This window comes from Agelaius phoeniceus, chromosome 6 (assembly GCF_051311805.1).
Source record: "Agelaius phoeniceus isolate bAgePho1 chromosome 6, bAgePho1.hap1, whole genome shotgun sequence".
Lineage (NCBI taxonomy): Eukaryota > Metazoa > Chordata > Aves > Passeriformes > Icteridae > Agelaius > Agelaius phoeniceus.
The window spans coordinates 40,990,098-41,016,902 of NC_135270.1; the positions used below are offsets into that span (position 1 = coordinate 40,990,098).

At 41.9% G+C, this 26,805-nt stretch overlaps 1 protein-coding gene across 6 annotated transcripts in view; it reads left to right on the top strand.

Moving 5' to 3' along the window:
- Window positions 1-26,805, top strand: part of YLPM1 (YLP motif containing 1) — a 45,635-nt gene continuing 18,830 nt past the window's right edge. For 3 of the 6 annotated variants that reach the window (XR_008534391.2, XM_054634130.2, XM_077180491.1), the window contains exons 1-17: window positions 2-1,085; window positions 6,164-6,400; window positions 7,311-7,505; window positions 8,736-9,478; window positions 11,566-13,881; window positions 16,217-16,322; window positions 18,875-19,118; window positions 20,312-20,404; window positions 20,773-20,947; window positions 21,106-21,251; window positions 21,597-21,784; window positions 22,431-22,493; window positions 22,786-22,905; window positions 23,197-23,373; window positions 23,589-23,672; window positions 23,899-23,982; window positions 25,450-25,536. Coding sequence is in view for 5 of the 6 variants with exons in the window: in XM_054634130.2 (XP_054490105.2) it covers window positions 57-1,085; window positions 6,164-6,400; window positions 7,311-7,505; window positions 8,736-9,478; window positions 11,566-13,881; window positions 16,217-16,322; window positions 18,875-19,118; window positions 20,312-20,404; window positions 20,773-20,947; window positions 21,106-21,251; window positions 21,597-21,784; window positions 22,431-22,493; window positions 22,786-22,905; window positions 23,197-23,373; window positions 23,589-23,672; window positions 23,899-23,982; window positions 25,450-25,536 (6,087 nt within the window). In the remaining variant the exon portion in view is untranslated. Of the gene's footprint in view, window positions 1,086-6,163; window positions 6,401-7,310; window positions 7,506-8,735; window positions 9,479-11,565; window positions 13,882-16,216; window positions 16,323-18,640; window positions 19,119-20,311; window positions 20,405-20,772; window positions 20,948-21,105; window positions 21,252-21,596; window positions 21,785-22,430; window positions 22,494-22,785; window positions 22,906-23,196; window positions 23,374-23,588; window positions 23,673-23,898; window positions 23,983-25,449; window positions 25,537-26,805 lie in introns of all 6 variants that reach the window. The other 3 variants (XM_077180488.1, XM_054634131.2, XM_077180490.1) reach the window with 3 other exon arrangements.

The window sequence follows — 26,805 nt, forward strand, 5'->3', positions numbered from 1 at the left end:
GCGCAGGCGCCGTGCGCCGCCCGCCGCCGCGGCCTGTGTCCGCTCCGCGCTCCGCCATGTACCCGGCCTGGGGCTTGTACGGGGCGGCCGGGCACTACCCGCCGCCCCCCACCTCCATCCCGCCCCCGCCGCTGCCCATCCCTCCCCCCAGCGTGCCGCCTCCCGCCGTTCCGCCGATGCCGCTCCCCAGCTACCCGCCGCCGGGGCCCGCGCCCCCCGCCGCCGCGCCGCCGCCCGCCGGTTCCTCGGGGTTCCTGAGCCTGCAGGAGCAGCACCTGGCCCAGCTGCAGCAGCTCCAGCAGATGCACCAGAAGCAGCTGCAGTCCGTACTCTTGGGTCCCCCGCCGCCGCCAGGCCCGCCCCCGCCGGGGCTGCCACCGCCGCCGCTGCCCGGCTCCTTCACCGACTGGCAGCAGCAGCCGCCGGTGCCGCCAGTGCCGCCGCCGGTCCGGAGCTACCAGAAGCAGTACGGCCACCGTGAGCCGCCGCCGCGCAAGCCGCCCCCCGCGGCCCGGGACCGTGACGGGCAGGAGCCGCCGGGCGGGCACGGCGACTGGGGCGAGCCGGTGCCCGCCGAGCCGGTGCCCATGGACATGGAGCTGTCCTCGCCGCCGCAGTCCCCGCAGCCCGGCGCCCAGCCCTACCTGCCCCCCGCCCAGCCCTACCTGCCGCCACCCCAGACCGAGCCTTACCTGCCCCCCGCCCAGCCGCCCCCCGCCCAGTCCCCGCCGCTCCAGCCCTACCTGCCCCGGGCGCAGCCCTCCCAGCCGCCCCCCTCCTTCTCCGAGCCCCCGCCCTCCTACCTGGAGCCCCCGACGGCCACCGCCTCCCAGCCCTACCTGCCGCCTCCTGCCCAGGGCTACATGGCACATGCCCAGCCCTACCTGCTCTCCTCCCAGGCCTCTCCTTCCCAGCCCGCCCTGGCCCCCTCCATCCCTCCCCCGGTGAAGCCATCGCAGGCTCATTTCCCCCCGCCCCAGACGTCCCTGCCCCCGCCCGCCGCTGCCCCGCCGGAGGCCGCGCAAGGTGCCGCCAAGGAGGGCGGTGGCACGGAGCAGCCGGACCCCTCCACCATGACTCCCCAGGTAAGGCCGCCCGGCTGGCAGCGGTGGCGATGAGCCGCTGGGTACTGAGTGTTGCAAAGGTCCCCGAGTAAGGGCAGTTAATAAACACACCGTATTTGCATAATATTGAAAGGATTTGGACGCAATCCGTGGAAGTGTGACAATGGCACAGCTCAGGGGAACCTTCATAAAGACTGATTTATCCAGTGGTGTTGGTAGGTTGGTGGTAGGTTGGTAGGGATGCAACAAATTGTCATTTCCCGAGAAAAATTGTTTAGGGAAAAATGTAAATCCTGGCTGGCTTTAATTTTCTTGAGCGTGCTTTAGTCTCTGGAGAATGTATTCCAAAGTACAGCGTGTGTGTGACCCGCCCCTAACCCCTGTTGGCTTTGTCTGGCCAGTTGTGAGATGCAGCAGTCTGTTTCCTTCTTGCAGGTTGCAGGATGTCACTTGCTTTTAAAGTGTTGAGTTGCAGTTGTCTGCCTGATCAGTGTAGAATGGTGACTATTTAGTCTTAGCACACACAGTTAAAGCTGCAAAAATGTTTCTGTTGCAGTACGTACTTGCCCTCTACTTACACTTAATCCCCCGTTTTGTGCTACATGTGTTTGATCTTCCAGTATAAAATTCCATAGGGCATTGGAGGGAAATGTTCTGCAATGCCTTGAAGTGAAAAATGTTATAGCTGTGTGATTTTTATGTGTACACTAGGGCCAAAATGCTGCAAAATGTTTGTGTGCTTCACTTCCTAAATGAGACCAGTTGCAGTGAACTTGATGGGACCATTCATCTGCATTGTCAGGGACAATCCAGGCTTGAGGTTCAGCATGCACAGTGAGGCACGAGTGTTGTGAGGCTCTCAGCTGTGTACATGGTCAGGCAGATTCACTTAGGCTTTTGCATGGGTTTAGAGTTATCTTATTGGCATCCACCTGCAAGAACAAAATTGAACTGCATTCTTTGAAATTCCTTTATTTAAATCTGTTTTTTTGGTAAATTGATCTTAGGGTTCTGATTTGAAGCTAGGTTTGCAAAAATCCTATTGTGTCATATTGAAGTCACTGACACTTTAAATTTGCTGATTGCTGGAATATGCCATTTTTACATTTGTACCATATAACTACTGCCTGGCAAAGTAGTGCTTTCAGTTCATTTCACTTACTTTTATGAAGGTTTTGGACAGTACTAATTGATCTTTTACAGTGGTAACAACAAGATTTAATTTTTTAATGACAAAAGCAAAACCTCAAAAAGTCATGTGTAGAAAGTGGTGTTAATTTGGTATTGAGTCAGCTTGTTGTCTTCTTAAATTATTGAGCTCAGTGATAAAATATCTCCAGAAGAGTTGCAAATAATACTTTATTGTGGTGCACACATGGAAGCAGCAGAACAGTGCTGAAGTTTACATTGTCTGGTTTATGAGTGTTTATACAAACAGCTTCTATTTTGAGTAGTTTGCTTGCTCTCATTCACAGTTCAGTGTTAATTCAAAAGGAATATATTTTCCTGGTCATAACTTTGTTATAACAGACTGATATAATTTTGGCTATCTTAGACTGTAAAATCAGACAAGATTTGGAGTAACAAGTTTTTACACTATAAGGAATAGGAAAGCTAAGTGTAGTGATGCTTTCATGCCTTTTAGTAATCTGAAAAGCCAAGCGAGGAAACAGCGTAATTTCTCATTGTAGTATCCTATTAAGCTGTTGTTTAAACTGGCAATTGAAAGCAATTATTTCTGTTCCTCATCCCACAGTAACAGTGGCTGCAGACAAATATATCAGTGTTTTTCTCTTAACTCAGAAGATATTATGCAATTTGCCATGAGTTGGTGTTTTATTATTTTCCTTTGCAGTCTAAGATACTGTTCTTTGCCTTGACAGTATCATGAGCTTAGTGTAGTTTCTTCCGTGGGTATATAGTTTGATTAAATTGCTGGATTCTTGTCAAATCTGGTTAAAATAACTGTGGTATTTCCTTAATGTTCCCTCTGATATTTGGGTAATGTGTGCTGCTATTTGTTTACCATATCACAGACTGGGTAAGGTTGGAAGGGAGCAGAGAGGGTCATCTGGTTCAACCTCCCTGCTCAAGCAGGTTCATCCCAGAGCACATGGCACAGAGTTGTGTATTCCAAACAGTTCTTGAATATCTTCAGTGAGAGACTCCACAGTCTCTCTGGGCAATCTGATACAGTGCTCAGTCACCTACATGTAAAAAATCTCATATTCAGGTGGAACTTCCTGTGCATCAGTTTCTGCCCATTGCCCCTTTCCTTGTCCCTTGGCACCACCAAGAGCCTTGGCACCCTCCCTTTAGATACTTTTGTACATTGACAAGGTCCCCTCTCAGTTGTCTTCTCATGGCTCACCAGTCCCAGCTCCCTCAGCCTGTTCTTATTAGAGAGAGATGCTCCACACCCTTGGCATCTTCCAGGAGTTCAAGTCTCTCTTGTGTTGAGGAGCCCAGAACTGGACACAGCACTCCAGGTGTGGCCTCACTAGGGCTGAACAGAGGGACAGGATCACCTCCCTCAACCTGCTGGCAATGCTCTTCCTACTCCAAGGATGCATGGGTATATCTGTACCCATAAATATGCATTAATCTACATCTGTTAAAGCTACCTCAGCTTTACAACCTCACCATTTAACAGACTGCTGCTCTCTTTAAACAGCCCCTTTGTTTTGTAGAAGGTGCTAAATCATTCTTTTGCAGTTTTCACCTGGAAAGGACATAGTATCCCCCAAAACAGGTATTATGTTATGGCCTAAGGTCACCTGTATTAGCTTTGGAGTAGTCCTTTGGTGTGGACTTCACATTAACTTATTTGGTGCCATGTCCTGTGGCCAGGAGCTGATAGTGGTGGTTTCATGTTCCTGTAAAATGCAACAGGCATTGTCTCTTGGTCAGCCAGAGATGGAAAAGGCCTCTGTTGATGCTCATGTTTTCCTTGGGCTAGAGGATTATAATTGGACTTGAAAGATGACAAGTCCAGTTGAATGACAAGTCATTGTGAGGAGGTGAGCACTCAATAACTGAATTCTTCATCATGAAAAATTTTCTACACTAGCACTTCTGTTTTGTTACAACTAAGCTGTAAAGATCTACCTTTCTGCTTTTCTTATACTTTCCAGATAGCACAGTAATAGATGTCACAGACTCATCTGCTGAAAATAATAGGTAATTATATTACCATAGCTCTGGAAAGCCCATGTCATGTTATGAGTTCTAGCCCTATGTCCAGTTGGTGGAACGAGGAGGAAACAAGATGGATCTGTGGAGACAATTTTGTGGCAGTAGAACATGTGCTCACCCATCATAGCACCGAGCACCATGATGACAAATCATCTTATAGTGAGTGCCTTTTGAGATGGATAATTGAATCAGGCTTTGTATAGCTGGGAAAGTATGCTCCTCCCTTGAGTTGCACTTATTTCAGCATGTTGTTGAATGTTTCTGACAGTCTGTGCTGCAGTGTAAATGCATATCTTCCACCCAAAACTATGGAACTCTTCTGAGACATATTCTTGTTAAAAAGATTCATGGCAGGAATAGTTGCATGATCAATTTAAAGTCTGTGAAGCATAGTCTCTCATTTCATTGACCTCATTTCCAAGTTACAGAAGTATTTTTAAAAAAAATACAGCTCCATATTTGTGTTACCTACCAAGAGAAAACATAATTTCTGATCTGAGCATGAGGTAGGTTTCTAGCAGAAAGTTACTCTTCTTCTAAACCTATTTAAGATGGGCAGAGTGATTAGCTTGTGAGAAATCTCATCAGACAGCACTTGCTGTTTTGATGTTGTCACACTTTTATTTTGAAATGCCTGCACCTTTGGATTCTTTTCTGACTGGGCTTTATATAGGTGTTTTTTCTTAACTGTGCATGCTTGGATGGAAAAGAAGAACAGAAGGTATAAAGAATGGAGATCAGTCACAGATTCTCAGAGGTAATGAAATTGAGAGCACAAGAATGGTTGCACTAGGTTAGACCAAAAATTAGAGTACTTTATCATTCTGTCTTTGATGGTGACTAAAAGCAGATGTTAAGAGAACAACTTAAAAATCAAGGGTATAGCAATACTTTCCTAGGATACAGGAGCTGCCTTAGCTGTAAATGGTGTATTTATTTTCAAACTATGTAGATTTTTCTGAGCTATGACTTGAATCCACAAAATTTTAGCCCTCGGAGAGATCTCTAGTAGGGACTCTGGTGGCACAAGACCATGTCAGGTGAAGAGTAGCCTCCCACAGATGTCTTTCTATTAATTTGATGACAGATATTTCTCATATTGGAAGAGAGATACAGAACTGTTGGTTCTTATTCATGCCTCTTTAAGACACTACTGCTTAAGTGTTGAGATACTTATCTCTAGTCTTGTTCTTTATGTTAGTGGCAGCTTACTTTTTGAAGCTTCTGTCATCTCCCTTGAGTACTCTTAATTCTACCCTGAAATATTTAAAACTGAAAGCTTATTATTTCTTAAACAGATCATTTTTTTGGGATGGAACCATATCCACTTCCCTCTTCAGCTGTTGAATGAGTCAGAATTAATGAGAATTCAGATTATACATAATCTTCAGTATATACTGGCTCTGATTCTTCTTTTTCTTTCCATAGCTTTGTTCAAATATCTTCACCCCAATTTCTCAGCTGCCATTTTCAGTCTACTTGATATCTGTGTTCTCTGTTCATCCTCTTCATCTCTTCCGTACATTTCCTTCTTTTTCTCTTTACTGTAGTTCTTAGTTATAAAAAGCTCTAAAACCAATAAACATGGTACTTATAGCTTGTCTGTAGTCATTTTGCTTATTATTGCCTGTGCTCCAGATTTTTGTTAGTATTGTTTGCTATAGTTAGAGAATAGTAAGCTTGTTGGGGTAAAAAGTAAATTCTGTTGTGGGTTCTGTGCATCACATAACGGTTTATGAATTTTGATTTAATTTTCTGACATCCATTGCAATACTGTTGCTGAAGAAGTGAGTTTTTCCTCAAAACAGTTTTAAAAACTTTTCTACAGTATGATTCTAATGGCTATCATTAATGATTTTCTATTGTTTTTCTTGTGAAACTTAGAAAATCTACATCTATTACAGGAACAGCAGCAATACTGGTACCAGCAGCACCTGCTTAGCCTGCAGCAAAGGGCAAAGGCCCATGCTCAGGGACAGCAGCAGATGAAAAGTCCAGTAGTGAAGGATGAGCAGAGAGCAAAGTCTGAAGAAGAGAAAATGAGTGCTTCAACTCAGCAGTCTGAACCTCCTGCTCTTAATGAATCCCTGCCTCCAGCATCCAAAGAAGAGGAGTCTTCTCTTACATCCACTGAAACTCAGGTAAGGCTTTGTAAAGTGATGCCACTCCATTTGTGTCCTAGTTGAGCCAAAACCCCAGGAAAATTAATGCCATCAAATTATCTTGTATACTTTGTAACAATAACTAAATGTTGTGAAGCAGTCTTAAAAAAGAACATTTGCTAAAGCTGCACCAATTAGAAAATACACTTCTTGTATATAAAATTACGTATTCACCCACACGTCACCAAGCAAGTCTGAGCTGACTCCCTTGCACCATCCACAACATTGTCTGTGAGAACACCTCATGATATCGAAGTGCAAAACCAGGTAGGTACTCAGTTCTTGAGGAATGCTATGTTTAAGACACTATTTTTTAATTTCTCTCTGGCACTTTGTGAATTCTGGCTCCCCTTCTCTCTGTGTGTTAGAGTTGGTCTGAAAGCCGAGAATTTTGCACAGAGGTTTTTTAATCAGCATGCTCAGTAACAGTTACTGTATAATAGATGGAGGTCATGATTGATGTTTGAACAGTGTGTGCTCCACTTTAACTTACAGCATGCAGGTTCCTACAAAGTGACAGAAATAATGCACTTGGAGTTACTTTATCTCATAATGAAAAACCAGTTTCCCATTGCATTTGCTGTGAGTGGCAGATAACAGATTTTCATTACTCTCTTTCCTGTAGGTAGTTTCTTTATGTATGAATAACTTAATTGCCATCAGCCTAGCCTTTAGATTAGACTGTTCACATTAAGAAACTATGTGTTCACATTCAGAAAAGGTGGGATAAAAATCAGCCTTCCAAAAGCTGTGGGTGGCTGGCACACTGAAATAGAGTGATAAAGTAAGGAACAGTGAGAAAGTTCCTGTAAAATGTGTAGTGACCTAGTGTATTTTTTTCTGACAGACGCAACTTTCCTTTGTTTATAGTATTTACCTTTTTCTGTAGCTCAATATTGAACCTCCTGATGACCCTGAGGAGGATTTGAGATTGCAGCAATTGCAAGCAGCAGCAGCTCAATGGCAGCAGCACCCCCATCAGCGGGTTGGGTTCCAATATCAGAGAATAATGCAGAAGCACGCTCAGCTGCAGCAGATAGTACAGCAGTATCAACAGATCATGCAACAGCCTCCACACTTAGAGGTGAGACACTAAGGAGGTGGTTTGATATACATCCTGGGTGACCCAGCACTCACATTCTGCTGAAAAATACATAGTTGAATAATTTGTAATAGTTGGCTCATTTGTCTGGCTAATTTGTCTGCTTGGGTAGAGGTTTATATCCTCTGCCCAAGGAGGTTTATAAATAAACCTATAAAGGTTTATAAATAAACCTATAGAGGTTTATTTTTTCCTACTGTCACTCAACTTCAGAATGAAAAAAACATTGGCAGATGGTGATGAAGCTTCAGTAGGATGAGAAATACAATGTTTTACACTTCTTGTGAGATTTTTTCGGATGTACCTAGGTGATACAGGAGCAAAGCTGAACACAATATTGAACTTACTCAGCTTTGAGTGTTTTGCCACTGGAGAAACAATTCAGAAAAGTCATGTAAACAGATGATTTCACAGAGTAATTTGGAAGCTGCTCTATTTTACAAAAATAAATATGTACAATTATAAATGTAGATGACAAAAATAGACAGGAAATGTAGTTTTAAAAATCAGTATCTCACATTATTTTTAACTCAAGTAATCAGTTGAAACCTTTTGTAACCTTTAAGCTTTTAAGTAGAAGTTGATTATTGTATTAGAGAGTTGAGTCAACTCTTATTGGGTTGGTGGAGTTTGTACATTAGACATTTCTTGGTAGGTTAGGCTGTCTGCGTTTGTTCTTGGTTTGGTTTTTTTTTAATCTCTTTGGGTAAACTTTAAAAATCTCAGGCAAAATCAAGCCTGATATCCTCACATAACGAAAGACAGAATTTGAAAGAAGCTTCATTTGTGCAAATAAGATCTGGCAAAGGCTTAGAGAAAAATAATGGCAGACAGCTGAGGCAATTCTGAGCAGATTAATAGCAAAAACTGAAACCTTGAGAAATAGACACATAATGTATATATGTGAAGATTGATTTGAGCTTTATCCATTGTTAGGATGCAGTAATAATACAGTTTATACAGATTATAGGTTTCTTCAGCTGTCCTGTTCAAGTCTTCTATACATAGATATAGACTATAGTCATAAAATATATAAATTTTCACAATGTCTTTAGATGTCACTGTTGGTGTTCACTTTTGTTTTGGTGTAGTTCTTCCTCAACCTTGCACCCAAGTCATCAGAAATTGTGATAAGTGATACTGAAATACTCGGCTCTGAGAGTAACTGACTATCTAAGGTATTTTGAACCTGTTCTTGTCATCTCATTGCAGACAATGTCAGTGGACATGCAGCTGCGACATTATGAGGCACAGCAAAAACAGTTCCAGCAGCTTCATAAAGATTGGGAGCGATCAATGAACCAGCAGTGGCAGCATCAGCTTCAAACCTACCCTCACAAAGACCAGCTTCAAGAGTATGAGAAACAGTGGAAAGCATGGGATGAACAGATGAAGGTTACTCAGTCACATCTGCAGGAAAAAGTGACCTCACTCCAAAATCTGAAGAATCAATATCCTGCAAATGTGTCGCTGCCACCTCCATTTATTCCATATTCCCAAACTGGTCAAGGTGGCATTCCTATTATGCCTCCAACTTTACCTTCAACTACACCTCCACTGGTTCCCCCGCCTCTCTCTTCTGTTTCTCAGTTATCCAATTCCTCTGTCCCTTCAGGATCCAGTTCTCAAAGCAGTCAAGCTACTGAAACACCAAGGCCAGCCCTCCTTCCCACCCCTGGTACCTATGCATCAAAAATAGCTAGTTCAACTAGCTATTCACCTTACCATTCTCAAGCAGGTTCATCCTTTGGCTCATCTGACCATGGAAAATCTCAAGGTCATCTTAGTAAACAAACTGTAAATATTTCATCTGAACAGCAGTGTGGGGAACTGAAAGGCACTTCTGCAGTGTCTTCGACACACACACCTGTTGTGCAGGATAAACCAGTGAGGTCAGGTGGATTGCTTCCAGATCCTCCCAGATCAGCACGTTTTGAAGGCCCTAGAGGCCCTAGGTAAGAAAGTTTTTGTTGATTTATACATATTCCAGGCTACAAGATTTTCAGAGATTTATTAAGAAATGAAATATATATCTTTTTCTCAAATCTTTGTGAGGTTGTGGGAAGTGTGTATTTCAGTGGAGGTTTTGTTTTTAATGTATGTACACCATACTCTCTGTATTTATATTTTTAAAGCAAGGATACATAGATGGCTTTCACCTGAGCATAATCTAGAGTACTTTGCTTTTTTTTGGGGGGGGGATAAAGTGCTTGAGGATGCTGCCCCTTTTTAGTCACAAAGACACAATGCTCCTTCTTTGAAAATAGGAAAGCTGTTGTAAATATTTTATGTCTTTGCTGATTTTATACCTGCTATATAATTTAATCCAAGATCTTGGTTTTTTGAGTGTTTTTCTTTAATACATGATACCAGGGTTTAAAAACAACATCTGTTCTATCTGCTGGTTAGTTCTAGATGGGTTGGTGTGATGTCTGCACAATCAAAGGGCAGTGGTGTTCTGCTCAATTGTTTCTATCCTTGCGTACTCTGCTAGACTTTACAGTAATATCTTTGTGGTTATTCCCCTTCTCTTTGCTTCCAAAGTGATCAATCATGAATAATAATTTGTGAATTGCTAGCAATGTACATGAGCTTTATATAAATGAAACATTTTTACCTCCTGGTAGTTTTTAAAAAGTGTTTCTGGTCTGAGGATTTGTTGGATGTACAGTTCTGAACAGACTGTTTTCATTACTTGCTAGTGCATGTCTTTTATGTGTGTTGGTTTAGAGCTCAGTGATATTCAATGATAGGCCCAGGTTGTCTTTCTGGGCTGTGAGCAGACATTTCTGGTTCATGTCCAGCTTTTCATCCACTGTAATCCCAAGTCCTTCTTGGCAGGGCTGCTCTCAATCCCATCACCCAGCCTATACTGAGACCAGGGGCTGCCCTGACCCTTGTACTTGGCCACATGAGGTTCCCTCATGTGTTCACATGGGCCTACTTCTCAAACTTTTCTAGGCACCTCTGGATGGCATCCTGTCCATCAGGCATGTCACCCACACCACTCGGTGTTTGGTGTCCTCTGCAAGCTTGCTGAAGGTGCACTCAGTGCCACTGTCTACGTCATTGATGAAGATAAAAAACAGTGTCCAGTCATCTGAGGGACACACTTATCACTGATCTGTGTCTGGACGTTGAGCCATTGTCCCCTATCCTCTAGATGCAACCATCCTGCCGGTTCCTCATCCACTAAATAGTCCCATCCATCAAATCCATCTCTTTAGAAAGAAGGATGTTTTGGGGGTGCACGGAAAAGGCCTTAAAAAAGTCCAGACAGATGACATCGATAGCCCTTCCTTTATCCATTAGTCAATCCATCATAGAAGGCCACTGGGTTGATCAGGCAGAACTTGCCCTTGATGAATCCGTGCTGGTTGTCTCCAATAACCTCCCTGTCCTCCATGTGCCTTGGCCTAGCTTCTTGTATGATCTTCCCAGGCAGAGGTGAGACTCACAGGTTAGTTTCCAGGGTCCTTCTTTCTACCGTCTTTTAAAACAGATGCAGTGTTTTCCTTCTCACAGTCACCAGGTACTTCACTGACTGTCGCCATTTTCTAGATATCATGGCTTGGCAAGTATGGTAGCAAATTCCCTGAGTATTCTGGGATGTATCTCATCAAGTCACATAGACTTACATATATTCAGGTTCTTCAGGTCATCATGAACCTGATCTTCTCTTACTGTGGGAGTGACTTTGCACCCTTAGTGCTTGTTTTGCAGTCCATCCACTCAGGAGGCATAGGGTTGTCAGTGAAGACTAAGGCAAAAAAGTTGTTGAGTATCTGAGTCTTTTCCTCATGCATTTTTACCAGTTTGCCAGTTGTGTTTATCCAAGGGGTGCACTTTCTGTGACCTTTCTTTTCTGGCTGATGGGCATGCTTTGGCCTTCCTGATTCGTCTAGTGATGTACAACTGTGAATCCCAGACATCTAAGCAACTTGACTTTAGACATGAGTTCTCTATTTTGTGTGAAATTAATCTATAGGACTTTAATATGACATGTTCATTTGAATAACATTTACTGTTGTGTCATCTGTAGATTTGATGGACCTCGAGGAAGAGGATATGACAAGTTTGAAGGCTCAAGGCAGAGAGGACCTCGTTTTGACTCCCAGCGCTCAGAAGGATACAGGTCACGTTTCGACCGACAGAATACAGATGGACAGTCTTCAAGTAGATGGGGCTCTATCCCACGAGGACCAGCAGGACAATTTTATACAGCAAATGCATCGCATGGACACGGTTCCCGACCTAGTGGTCCACGGTGGATGGGGCCCAGGCCTCATTTGGGACAGCAGCAGCAGCAGCAGCAGACACAGGTAGACTCACAGTCAGAAAGCAAAGAACCTTTTACAGACACAGCTGGTGATCAGCAGTCTGTAAGCAGAACTGAGTCTACTCCTGACGCACAGAGTACAGGTCCCATTGAGCCAAATGAGGACCTGACAAACACTCAACAGGAGCCATCCAAAGCTGAAGTCAAAGAACCTAGTTCAGACCCTCCTAAAAAGTGGACATGGAGTTCACATGATCCCAACCAGCAAGGAGAAGAGTCCAAGGCACCCTCCCCACCTATTCAGAACCAGAATACAGTACCCCCTGCAGAAGGAAATGAGGATTTGGATTCACCAGATGGCCAGCTGACTGCTTCAGATAGCACCCAGGGCCTACCTGGACCGGAAGGCAGAGGAAAAGGGCCATTCATGCATGAAGATAGAGGAAAGGGACCAGGAGGCAGAGGAAGGGGCCGTGGCAGAGGGCAGGGGGATGGCCGCGGCTGGGGAATGGGCCGTGGCCGGGGAATGGGAAGGATGGATGGTGGCCGGAGAATGGGAAGGATGGACGGTGGTTGGGGAATGGGCAGGATGGACGATGGCCATGGCCGGGGAATGGGCAGGATGGACGATGGCCGTGGTAGAGGATATGTATACAGAGGCAGGGGGCAGGCTAGGCAGCCATCCATCCGTGGCAGGGGAGCGTTCAGGAGGGCAGACAGCAGGGAGAGGATGCCAGATAGACGGTCAGGCAGCAGGGAGAGGATGCCAGATGGACAGTCAGGCAGCCGAGAGAGGGGGCTAGGTGGACGGTCAGATAGCCATGAGAGGGTATTCTCTAACCGAGACAGAGAGCCACCTGGACGGACAGGCAGCTGGGACAGGGGACGGGCAGGAAGCCGGGAGAGAGGCCCGGTGAGACGCGCCTCTAGCCGGGAAAGAGAGCCCATGCGGCGGGCAGGTAGCCGGGAGAGGGAGCCCATGCGGCGGGCGGGTAGCCGGGAGAGGGTCCCCGTCAGGCGGGCAGGTAGCCGGGAGAGGGTCCCCATCAGGCGGGCAGGTAGCCGGGAGAGGGACCTGGGCAGGCGGGCAGGTAGCCGGGAGAGATGTCCCATCAGAAGGGGAGATAGCCATGAGAGGGAAGCAGGAAGATCTGAAACAGGCAGTATGGGTAAACCCATTCACCTAGGAGATGACCCTGACAAATTGCCTCCGTACCATCGAGATGAAACATTCAGGGGTTCTTGGGGTCACGAAGATGATACAATGCAGGAGGAATTTCCTTTAGATAGTCAAGATGACCCGTCTTTGGAGCATGAGCAGTTGGATGAGTGGGAAAGAGAACAATACTGGAGAGATCATAACTCTGATTATCAGGATGATTCTGTACATGTGTATGACAGAGATGACAGGTTGCAATCCCACCATTCACTGCCCCCACTGTCTCCCCTACCACCACTACCTCCTTTATCATCTGATCACGACAGACGAGATTCGTGGTGGGATGACTGGAAAAGGCCAAGAGAAAGGGAACTGGAGAGAGATCTAGATAGAACTGGAAGATCCTCAGATATTTATGATCAAGATTTAGACAAAGAATGGGATAGAGACTGGGACATGAGACCTATGGATAACAGAGAAATGGGGAATCGTGACCTGGATATCCCCCCTCTACCACCATTACCACCCCTTCCACCTCTGGACAGGTATCGTGAAGATAGGTGGAGGGACGATAGGAACAGAGATCATTATGACAGAGATCTCCGAGACAGGGGCGAGCTTAGGATTCGAGAATATCCGGAGAGATATGACACGTGGCGGGAGAAGCAAGACTACCTTCCTGAAAGGACTGACTGGGAGAGGGAACGCTTGTCAGATAGGTGGTATCCAGATGATGGAGAGAGACTGAGGTCCCTGGATGACCACTCAGAGACATCCCTTCCTCCCCCTTCACATTCCTCTGATATGCTGGGAGCAGATTCAAACCTGGACTCTGACCAGTCCTTGGGAGGAGTGATGGTCCTAAGCCAAAGACAGCATGAGATAATTCTGAAGGCTGCCCAGGAGCTCAAAATGCTTCGGTGAGTTACCTGGTTCTGTGATTTTGAATAGGAATCCCATACTGTGGGATCCATTTGAATCAACACAGTAATGGCTTCATTTCTTTTACCTGCAGCAGGATAGTAGGAGCTCATGTGGAAGAAGTTATTTGGAGTACTTTTACCACAGTTTTTTAGATGGACTTTTTTCTTAAATAGATGATTGTCCCTTTCCCTGTGAGTATGGTGCTCCGTATGTTACGTTCCAGGAAGAGATCTTCCCATCATCTGACCAATCTTTTTGTTATCCTCAAATAAACTTGTGGATAATTGCTTTTCAGTATTTTTGGTAGTATCAGATGAGCTTAGTGATAATTGCTTTTTAGTACTTACCCCTCAAGACCTACATTAATGTAATTCTTAAGACCTAGTTTTTTCATATTGCTCACTTTTAAGTTAAAACATAGGTGGGTTTTTGTTCGTTTGTTTGGTTTTTTACAGAGCCTCCTCATTTGAAACCAAATATTGTCAGTGAACAATTTTCTCAAATTTGGTTGATCTTAAGTTCTGGGAATCAGCATAAAAGGAGTGATATAACAGTTAGGAAGATATGAATGCAAGAGTTTATCAAGACTGCATTTTTAGAAAGCAGCTACTAGACTTCCTAAGTGTTTATTATGAAATTGGTAATAGGAGAGATGGGGCTGTATGATGCTTTCAGCAACCTAATCTAGTGAAAGGAAGGCTGGAACTAGATGATTTTTAAAGTCCCATCTCAATCCATTTCATGATAGAGATGTTTTGCACTTTTCTTCAGACTGTTTTGTTTTCAGATTTGTAAGATTGCTGAGCACCTGTCCCATATAGAAGGTCTTAGATGCATGCCAAAATGCAAGAAAAATAATTTTTTTAAAGGGAGAACTTTTATTCTGAATAATTTAATAACTTACTACAGTCAGATTAATTCAATGGTGTTATTAACTGTGAAGTCTGTGTTATAAAGTAGTATTTGCTGAAAGTTTGGAGTAACATTATTTTCAGCTTCCTGACTTTCTCATTGCCTCAGTTGCCCAGCATATGTTTTGCTGTTTTTTGTGTCTAGCTGCAAGCCAGTCACTTAGGCTAAGGAACATAGTTTGAGAATCACTATGAGAGAAATTTATTAGGGCTTAAATAATTTAAAAATAGTCACTAAAATGTTTTATGTAAAAAGTGGTTACCTATGCATCTTTCAAAGCCAATAAAAAGGGGAAATATAAACATGATACTGATTTTTAATAGAATATGAGAGTAATCTTCATATTAGTTACACTGCTACTTCTCATTAGGTTCTTATGGGCAGATGATTTAAGTCTGAACAGTAGGAACAACTTTATGGAGATTACTTAGTAATTTTTATGGGGATTTTTTGAGCCAAGAGTTATACCAGTAGTGTGGTATATAATTGCTTTCATCTCCAAAACTAAAGCCTTCATCTGGCTTTGCTTTTATCGTGTGTAAAACAGCATGGTCTCAGCTGCAGCCTGCTCTGTATTTGTGATCTAGTGTAGTGCTCAGTTTACTCTTTTGTATTTACAAAATGCTGAGGATTCTTTTCTTTGAGCCAAGTTCCCCTTCTGCTGAACACTGAACTGGTGCATTACTGGTTAGTGTGGTTTCTGTTACGCCTTGTTACAGAGGTATCCCATTCCTAGCTGTCATTTTGAAACTGCTTCAATACACAGAGTTATTAGCAATTGAAAAACCTAGATTAAAAAATGCTAACAATAACTGAAGGGAAAGGAAATCATATTCACTAGAACTTTGTAATCCAGTGATTGTAGTACTCACAGCTGAACCTGTTCTCTGCTCTGTAGAGTATGTATTGGTTGTGTATTAAATAGCATTTTGATATATAAACCAAAGAAGCAAAAGTTAGACTCATTGTTTGGTTTTTTATATATTGGAATCTCTTGTGCTTTGTTGGCCTCAATCCTGTTACCATGTGAACCAGAGCAAGTAACTGAGAGCACTTAGATATGTGTTTCCAAGGGGTTTCTTGCTTGCAGAAGGTGTTGACAAAAACCAAAAATCAGCTTTTCTCTTTGCTGTTCAAATGGAGTGATTCTGGCAAAGCACAAAAGCATAACTACATGTCTCAGGAAACTTGTGATCAAAAAGCGTGCAGCTAATACACTGAATGCCTCCATGGTTAGGTGGATGTGAAACAGGGATTTCTGAATCACAGCATTGCCCATATAAAGCCTGCTGTGTCCTTTTCTTCTTTTGGTTTTGTCTCTGGTACTAGTGTAATACGTGTTCTCACCAAGAGCATTGATTTCTTTAATTTTTCATTTAAGCTATAGACTGATAACACTTTCTTATGATGCATGTGCAGGGAGCAAAAAGAACAGCTACAGAAGTTGAAGGAGTTCAAACCTGACATTTCCACCCAAGACTCTCCAAGATCACAGAGCACAAGCACAAGGCCAGGTGCCTTTCAGGTAAATTCATCTTACACTGATAACATGTTGGTAGGAATTACTGTTTATCTATGTTGAACCAGTTCTACACACTGATGGTCCAATTTCTCTCTGGAGTGCTTCCCCAGCAATCCTTACAACCTTAGCTGTCTTCTGTTGAGGCAAAACAACTTCTTTGTTTCTTTAAATTTTCCAAAGCATTTTCTGCTCAGTCTGTTGCAGCAGACCTCTCGTTAGGGGTTGAAATGAGCCAAGGCACGGACTCTCATTTAAAACCTGAAAAGGGTCCTGGTTTATTCTTCTTTACAGCTTAGCCATCCTGACTCTGACTACAGCAAACTCCTGCTGTTGCTTCTCTGACAGACTGACTGCTGGCTATTTCCTGCTGGAATAGGACTGCAAGTATTTCATTGCTGTCTCTGACTGCAGGCTTTTACCTAGCTCAGCTATGACTGCAGGCTCCAACAGTAGGCTCTAACTATCAAACCCAGACTGACCTCTCAGCAGATCTTTTGCAGCAGCAACTCTCTTCCTTGTTTTGTTCTTCTTTGTGTCTCTCTGGATCATTCCTTTTTCTTCAGGCCTTCTCTACCTCCTCAAGGTCCTCTTCCTCAAGGCTCTCCCTGACTGGCCAACCCATGCCTTCTATCACACTTACCTTTATTAGTCAGACCCCATTAAGGGCAAGGCTATTCTTCTTTGGTAATTAGTACAACTGTGACTTAGCAGGGGCGAGGACCCTTGTAATCCCTCCTTCTACACCTACAAGTCCACCATGTCTTCTGAGTATGACCCATCAGGGATGGTTGCACATAAAACAGTCTACATTGCTGTAGGATAATTTGTGAAAAGAGGCGAGCTCTCCCAAAACAGGGACGTAAGGTTCACAAGAAGACCCTGTTTTTCTTTGCTTAAGTTCTTTCAATTTGCACTGCTTTTCCTACTCCAGGAGCTATCTCCTCTTTGAAGTTGGGAAAACTTGAAGATACATCCATCAGAAATGGAGATATTTCAATGTAGCATGGGCATTGGCCTTCTGTTTGCTGTTTTTATTGGGAATTTTTATTACCTTCTAGAATATCATGAAGTGCCTGGAAACTCATGTTTGTGTACCTCCATCCTGTTGTGATGCAACTACTCCTCTACTGCTTAATTTCCTGTGCAGTTCTGGTAACTGTTCTCAGATGCTTATATTTGGCTTTTTTGATAATTCAGAAATCAACTGAACTTCTGCAGTCGTGCTAACTCAGGTTTATAAATCATTCCTAGAATGAGTAAACAGTTTCGTTAAATGTGTATTGGAGGAGACATCTGAGTTGATGCACCATCTTTGTTCTTCATCACATCTTAACCCCAAAGTTGCTTACACCAATAAATTTAGCCATAAGGTCTTCTGGCTCTGACATTTAGCCAGACCAACCTTTTTTTGTCCCTCCGTCCAGGGAAGTGTTATGCAGTGAATGAGGCACTGCAAGTTTTCTTTTTGCTTAGGTGACCTCTTCCTTGTTTACAGTGTCTGTAAAGTAAAATAATGGAGCTGGTTTGCTACCAAGATATGTTGATGCCTTTAGGAAGTTAGAAAATATCAAAATAAAATATCTCAGACTACTTCACTTGTCTGCCTAGAGGTTTTCAAACAACTTTTGTCTTTCTTGGAATTCTTCCTTCCAGATATTTCTGCCGTGACTTTGAGGTTGTTATTACAGAGCTCAGCTTTGTATCTACAACCTTCCTGCAATTTTTGTTGTATGTTGCTAATAAGGCTGTCTGTAACTTGGCATCTGCTCTGATGCTGAAAAGTCTTGTAATGTGGGGGGTTTCTTGTGGATGTTTGGTTTGGTTTGGTTTTCGACTAGGCAAGACCTTCCAATTTCTTATGTTCTTCTGATATTTATTTTATTAAGGTTTTTCCAGGTATTTCTGCTCTCTGAATTTTTCCAGTGGTTTCCACAAAGAAACTGGCTTTATCAATCCTTTTGCATCTCACCAAGCTGCCCTACTTTCAGATTTTCAGCCTTCACACAGACAGCAGGAATCTTTGCAGACAGCAGGAGTCTTTGGAAATAAACAGTAGACACATTTGAACTGAGATAGGCCTACTGGAGCTAAAATTGGTAAGGTTATTTTGAAGAAAATCAGTAGTGTTTAAGCCTTCACATAGTGAGCAAATGCAAAATTAAATCAGGCCGCCAGCTTTAAAAAATAGTCCTCCTACCTGTAGCACCTTGATGGAGGTTCTAGAAAATGTGTATGGTTTGACTACCAATTGCCATTGCACATACTGAGGATGAGAGAAGGTTAGTTTGCAGATCTACATTAAAAGTGCTTTCTGCATCTAGGTCTCTTCTCAGCTATCTTCAGAGGCACCAGTAGAAGCCCAAGCTATTAAGCCTTCTGCTGTTATTATAAAGCCTCCCGTGTTGTTCAGACAGTCCACCCCTGTGGCAAGACCAAGTGCCCCACTGGCAAGGCCTACTACACCTATGACAAAGCCACATGCTCCACTTTCTACTCCAACTACAACCCCAAGTCATGGTCAGTCTTTAAAACCATCACCTTCTACTGTGGAACAGGAACGCTGGGATGAGGACTCTTTCCACGGACTGTGGGACACAAATGAGGATAAAGGTGCCAATATGGAGTACGAGCTGTGTAAGCAGGAGTCCATGATGCCTCCCCCTGTCTCCTCACCCGTGAAGGTACCTGCTGTCCACACCTCCATTCCACCAGCTGTACCAGTGTCCCTTTCTCCGGTTATTCCAGCGGTTCCCAAAGCACCCATCATTCAGCAAACGGTGGATTATGGCCACGGGCGAGGTGGGTATCACAGTGCATTTGATATGTATCAAAGAGCTAATTAGTCCTCCTGATGTTTTGTTTTTTTTTTTTTTTAAGGAGTGTGCCATGCAAAGTATGCATGTTCTGCAGTTGATGTGTAGGCTTGTGTGCATTAATGATGTAATGCTGATCAGTTATAAGGAGTCTCTAACCTTTAACCAGTTATGACTCTGAGTTTAGTGTTTATCTTGATGCTTTTAGAAAGAGCTATTTCATGTTGGTGAACAGTGTATATTCTATGGTTACTATTCCATGAATGGTGTATAGCCATGGGTGCTTCTAGTAAGTACAGTGTTTATTATTGTACTTACTAGAAGCACCCATGTGCTTCTAGTTATGTTCTGTATTTAGGTTGATAGTGTTACTTTCCTTTAATCCCTTTGTAGGTGAGTATGGAAATAATTAGGCTAGAAGGTACTTCAGATGGTTAGAGTTCTTAGATGTGACTTAAAACAGAATGTGGCTGGTGTTTGCATTATTGATATACTGCATAATGGGTGTGAGGTACCCTCTAGGCAGAGGGGGAGGCAGAGTCTGGTTCTGAAGGGCATGCACCCTATACAGTTGTTTAACACATAGGTAAATAGTAGAGGGCTCTGCTCTTTACTATTGAGCTTACCAAGGCTAAAATTCAACACTAGTTTTTAATAGAATTGATCCCCCTCCTTTAAGAGGAGTGAAATCATGTCATAAAGAAGTTCTTAAATTGCGCATTGTCATTTAAAGACTGTTTTTTCTCTCTCTAAAGTACATAACAGGACTGGAAGCCATATCTGTTCCATTAAGTAGATGTTTTGCTAAAAGCTGTTTGAAAAATGTGATTGTTGTGAGACTTTCAGTTACTATTCTTGACATTACAGTAACTCTGTGAGTTATTAAAACTTACAGAGCATTTTAATGTTTAGAATTTTCTGACACTGCATGCTACCTGAACTCACCAGAAAAAGCAGAAGTCCCATTGCTAAGATAGAGTGGTTTACATACACACACACAGACCCACTTCATCCTTTAAAAACCATGGTGCTGTTTATTTATATAAAGCTCTTTTTGCATTTTCCACTAAAAGAAATTATGGTAGCTTGTTCTAGTCACTTTTGACTGATTACTTTTCAAGAGGAAAGAAAATACAAGACATGTGTTTTAAAACCTTAGGATTTTTTTTTTTCAACCAGATATAACCACGAGTAAAGTGGAACAGATTCCATATGGGGAGAGGGTAACCCTTCGTCCAGAACCTCTACCGGACAGGCAAACATTTCAAAAAGGTAGGAGGTGCTTGGCTAGCTTTCAAAGAGTTAGTTAGCTCTTAAGAAAAGTTGTAAGATGCTAAAAGCTTGTTCAAATTAAGTAGCTCTTGTTTAAGCTAGAACCACTTTATTTTCTTCAGAGGTCCATAAGAATAACAGTTTATATTTTCAAGAGGAGTACTGCAGTCAATAACCTAGCCACTTTAAAAACTCAGTTTGTAGCTTTAAGTAGGACTGCATGGTATGGTTGTCTCTTGTACAGTTTAGAAAAGAGTGTCTGATAAAGTGCATCCTAGCTCACATACCATATACTTTTTTTGCACTCTTACCTGTTGCCTTCTTTTTCCAAAACAGTAGTTTGGATTTCTATGGGTTTCTCCCTTCAGAGCATCCAGGTCGCTACAATAGAGAAAGAGATCGTGAGCCTTATTTTGAGCGTCAGGGTAATTCCAGCACAGATCATCGGGATTTCAAGAGGGAGCGGGAATTGCACAGAGACCGAGGCTCTGTGGACTACGAACGAGAGAGGTTTGACAAGGAGCGGCATCCCCGAGACGATAGGTACGTGGTTTTGGAACCCTATGGACACCAATACAGTTGAGGCTGTATTGTGTATCAGGCTGTCCATTTTGCCTGTGAAGTACATGTTCCTTTCACTCTGGAATCCACAGTGGAAATTCACAAAAATACACAAAATACACTAAATACTTTTTTGGCAGGGTTCTTCCTACCACACCTTCAAGGACTCAGTCTTACCGTGACAAGAAGGACCATCCATCCTCCAGGCGAGGTGGTTTTGACAGACCACCATATGAACGAAAGACAGATCGTCCAGCATATGATCATGGGCCTTCTATGTTTGGAGGTACAGTTTCTCTACCTTAAAGTCTTGCTAGAATATTATAAAAAATAATGGACTTGCAGAGGTGAAGATTAATTGGTAGAAGATTGATTTGCAGTATTTGTTTGTTCAAAATATATAATTCAGGAAAATCTCTTTAGGTGGTGGTATTTAGTTTTGTTTCTCTGTGGTGTTGAGATCATGAATGAAACCATTATATACTCTGCTAAAAACTGTCTTTGATTGCAGTAGGTTTAAGATTAGAAATTTTAATTATTTATGAGGACATATCTGTTAATTTAAGTTAAAATAATGAAGGTGTTTAAATCAGCTCAGAACATCCTAATTTTTTTATTTTACTGAACTAAGAAAATTCTTCTGTCCAAACACTGGAATTTGAAGGTGATCGTAGAAATTACCCTGAGGAAAGGATTCCTATTTCTGCTCCATCAATGCCTCGTCAGCCACCACCTGCTCCACGAGTAGAAAGGAAGCCAGAATCTAAAAATGTAGATGATATTTTAAAGCCACCAGGACGGGATAGCAGGCCAGAGAGGGTGAGTCTACATTCTGAAAGCAGCAATCAGTTTGAACAAGGTCTGTATTCAGATAGAATGCTGGTGGATGTACTATGTTGGGAACAAGTGTCCATTTGAGGAAGCTCTGGAAATTAGCTTGGTTCCTTTGCAAACACCTGGAGTGTTGTAGCATAGCTATTAGGAGTCCACAGAGGTGGTAAACTTCATTGGAATGCTCAAAGCAAATTGGTGTGTAATATTAAGGTATTTTGGCCTCTTCTGAGGTCTTCACTTTGGTTTTTGATGTATCAGGGGAAAAACTTGTTTTTACCCAGGGATTTGGCAATGCACCATATTATATAAGAAAGAACACAATTTAGGCTATAAAACATTTAGGTAAGTTTCATTCAGTTGAATGAAAGAAGTTAGTGAAACTGAGCCAGATCTATAGCATGCAGCCTAAACTGCTGTGGTGATTAACATCAAAAACTCTGAATTATGTGGAGCTACTACCATTTCTCACAGCCTGGTTTCTAAAACAGACAGTGAGTGCTTGATGATATGCAAAATTCTGGAGAATTATGTGTTGTGAGCCCACACGTAATTCTCCAGAAGAAAATATTTTCAAAAAAGAGTCTGTTAATATAGTACAGTATCATATCTGCTTACATGATCTTTGTTTCAGATTGTGATCATCATGAGAGGGTTACCTGGCAGTGGAAAGACACATGTAGCAAAACTCATCAGGGTATGTAAACAGGCACTCACTGTGTAGTGCTGCTTGTCTTTTACATGTGCTTCTACTGTTTGCTTTCTGTTTGCCTAGAATTCAAGTCTGTTGTTATTTCATGTTCCATGTCTTCATTTGCTATGTGAATCTCCACCAGTATTAGCAAGCAGGAGGGATACTTCTTGTTTTTACTATTGAGCAGGGAACTGCTGTTGACTAAAAATATTTTGAAGATTTTGAAGTATTTTGAAGTGTAGCAGAATGGAATTTTTACAGCAAATGTATATGCTTTTTTTTGCTTTCTTCCCAGGATAAGGAGGTAGAATGTGGAGGACCTGCACCAAGAGTGCTCAGCCTGGATGACTACTTTATCACTGAAGTGGAGAAAGAGGAGAGAGACCCAGATACAGGGAAAAAAGTTAAAAAGAAGGTAGTCTTAATTCTCTTGCTTTTCTTGACAAAGAAACAAGACATTCTGGAAAAACAGTGGCAATCAGAATTCCAGTCTGTGGGTTGGGAAGAGTGCAGAGGTCTCTGGGCTGTTTTTCAAAACAAGCCAATATAACTTAGGGTTATATTAGGGTGGTATGAGCAAATTCTTAAAAACTGTCCTGAAAGGTGTTTTTCCCACACCAGTGTACTTTGTGGTCATGCCATTCAGATGTTCAATTTAGCCATTTTATAGATGTCCTCTTTCTTAATGCTTTTGTCCTTGGTAAAGGTGATGGAGTATGAATATGAGGCTGATATGGAGGAGACCTACCGTACCAGCATGTTTAAAACTTTCAAAAAGACCTTGGACGACGGCTTCTTTCCCTTCATTATCCTTGATGCTATCAATGATAGAGTGCGACACTTTGAACAGTTTTGGAGTGCTGCAAAAACAAAGGGGTTTGAGGTAATGGAGCCTAAATAGCATTTGAACTTGCTGACAGCCATATGCTGATGTTTCTAAACTTTTGAATGGAAAAGTCTCCTACATTCAGGAAAAATGCTGTGGTTTACAGTTACAAATTTACCTTTCTTTAAGCGTACAAATGCAGGGTGTATCACAAGGTAGACAAAGAGCTCTAAAAATTGGTTTACAATATTTAATAGTCTTTTTCTTTCTAGGTGTACTTAGCTGAAATGAGTGCAGATAACCAGACGTGTTCCAAGAGGAATATTCATGGGCGCAAGCTAAAGGATATCAGCAGGGTAACTATATACATCTGGAGTCATACTGTGCTTTGGGGCTGCTGTTGTTTGAAAACTATAGACTACATAATGCTTACACTTTTCCTCTAAGAAATACTGGTAGTTATTTCATGGGATTGATTAAAATTACTGAAGTACAGATACATCCTGTTAGCAATCAGGAACCAAATTTTCCAATTAATCTGTTAGATTTTTAGAGGTGCTTCATTTTTGTGTGTTTTGTTAGATGTCTGATCACTGGGAGGCAGCACCACGCCACATGATGCGCCTGGACATTCGTTCTCTGTTGCAGGATGCTGCTATTGAAGAGGTGAGAATCTCTGTGCTTGTTAAAACTGCAGATTAGGTCAATGTGACTGTACTGAAAATATGAAGCTGACAAAGATGTGATCACAGCAAGGCACTTTAGAAAGCCAGAATCACTGTCAGGAAAGTGTATTTTGTTATTATGAATTACCCCAAACATGAATGTATATTTTTACCTTTTATCACCTTTTTGAAGCTCAGACTTGGGCATCTTTGAGCAAAAGTCACTTTGCTCTTAGCAACTGTTGAATATCAATTAAGGAGATTAAAGAGAAACTTTGTACTTTTAGATGAAGCTCAGCACTTTTTACAGGTTACTGAGTTATTTAGATCACATTTTGAGAAAGTAGTTGGAGAAAGTAAGATAAGGAAATAAACAAATTTTAACATGGTCCTTGTTTTGAGAAATACAGGTGTTTAGCAGAGAATGAAGAAATAAATAACATGTAGCAGAAGGCTGTAATTGCCTTTGCATTTCATTTGCAGTTTGCCATGACATGCATCTTTGGTGTATCAGCTTACTGTATTGTTGCCTTCTTCAGCAGTTGTGAGGAACTGTGGGCATAAATTAGTGTTTAGTTGTGTAGTCTTTGTGAATAAACCATATCTTTATATGTTTATTATGCTGTTAGAGCTGTTAGAACAGCTCCTGACACAGCCATAGAAACAGATGAACTGCTGAAGTAGACAGAGGGTCTTTGCAGGTTGTCACAATGTTAGCAAGTTATTATTACATCTTCAAATTCTTTGTACTGGAAAATAGTAATCTTCAAGAGGACAGCAAAAGGTTCCACTCTGAAGTAGGCTCAGAGAACAGCAGATTGGGATTTACAAGGTTTTGCAAATTATGTAAAGGACTGTACAGACTTGGGGAGTTCTACATATTCCAGAGTATATGCATGGGTCCCCAGTACAGCTGCGGAGCCCAGACAGTATTGCATTAGATGAGCAGAGTTAGATATTATGTCTTCATTCTTCTATTGTTATGCTGAACTCTGTGGTTACTATTATTCTTTACTGTGATTAAAAAAAAAAACATAAAAGATAAAGGCTCAGTAGTGGTGTTCTATGCAGAGGCAGCCATTCCAGGTATATACAAATGGCAAGTTTAAGAACTTTTTCTGAAACTGCAAGTTTTGAAATGTGATTGTGTGGGAAGCAAGAGAAGTATCTTGCTGTCACAGATAGTGGTAACACAATGAATGCATGTGAAGGAAGGAATGAAAAATTTTTGCTTTTCCCCAGAAAATCTTTGTAAAGAATATTCTTTGTCACTCTGTTGCTAGAAGAGAACATGCTTCTTACGAAAGCCAGAATGGATACAGGGTTCATATATATTGCATCACCATACTTTCAAAGATGAATACTTTCTTTTCAATTTGAATTTGGACATCTCTACTTATTCTGTTAAAAAGAAAATAATTAAAATCCAGACACTGCCCTGTAAGTCTGTGCATGTGCTTTGGAACAGGTGGAGATGGAGGATTTTGATGCAAATATTGAAGACCAGAAAGAAGAAGCAAAGAAGGACACAGCAGAGGAAGAAGAAAGTGAACTGGTAGGAGACACATCAGCCATCCCTAACAAATTGTTCATTAATGTGTCTGAGAGAGAATCTCAGTCTTACAAATGCCAACCCATTGCCGTTCTTAGGAGTGCGATCTTAACACACATGTTTCTAGCAGTTTTTTACTTAAACATTTCTAGGAGAACTTTAATGATAAATTCTATTATTTCTTCCTAATTTATTTCTAAGAATATGTGAGTATGTGCTACAAACAGTATTGTCTATAGAGCATGATAACATGCCTCATAGAGATATTTTAAAATGCAGTACATAATAGCGCTGTCTTCGAGATAATCTAAGAATGACACAAAGTAGAGGGATGGGAACAGTGGGCAAAGATTAATTTAGCTTATTTCCTTTCATGTGTCTAAAGAACTCTCCTCAACTGTCACAGTATATAGTAACAATTATGAAGACTGCTTTTTCTGCCACGGTTGACTGACTTTGTTTGTCAGGTGGTATTTCCAAGGTGAGGCATTAGGTCTCTTGGATAAATAAAGGTTACAGAATTGCCCTGAGGGCTGGCTTTTTTAGGTATGTATTTAAAAGGCTACGAAAGGCTTCCTGCTGTAACTTCTTGGTATGTGTTGGAGCTGCAACTGGTCTGTGCTTGATGAGCTGAATGTCTCAAATCTTGGTGCCCACAACCAAGCAGTTAAAGTTCAATAAACAGGAAGTAACCAAAAATGTTTGAGTTGAGCAAAGTGTTTTTCCTTGATGGAAATTTACTATTTGTCAGGAGTGGCAGGTCAGAAAGCAATTGAAATCAGAATTTTAAAAAGCTTAGGAAAAGTGGATTCTAATAAACATCTATTTCTTTCAACATGACTCATTTATTCTCTTTACTAAATTATTCTTTGGCGCAGAAAATGAGACTGCATAAAGTGTGGTTAGAACATTTCAAAGATGCATCCATGTTTACAAGAATATGGCTGCTAGTCCTGTTTCCATGAGCTATAGTTAAAAGAAAAAGTTGTCTTTAACTTTTGAGACATCTGTGCATAACTCTGTGTGTGTATGTGTGTGTTTATGGGTTCTGGAGAGTGTCCTAATGTACAGCACTTATAACAATAGGCCTTTTCTTTGGGACAAAGAGAAAGCAAATAGTAATCTGCATATACGAATGTGTTCTATTCAGATGCACAAGATATGAAAAAGAGCATTATCTGCTGTGGGTAATCTCTTGAATTCAGTCAGATGGCTAATCTCAGAGAATTATGTCAGACAGAAAGTGGAACAGGACACTGTATTCACTATCTC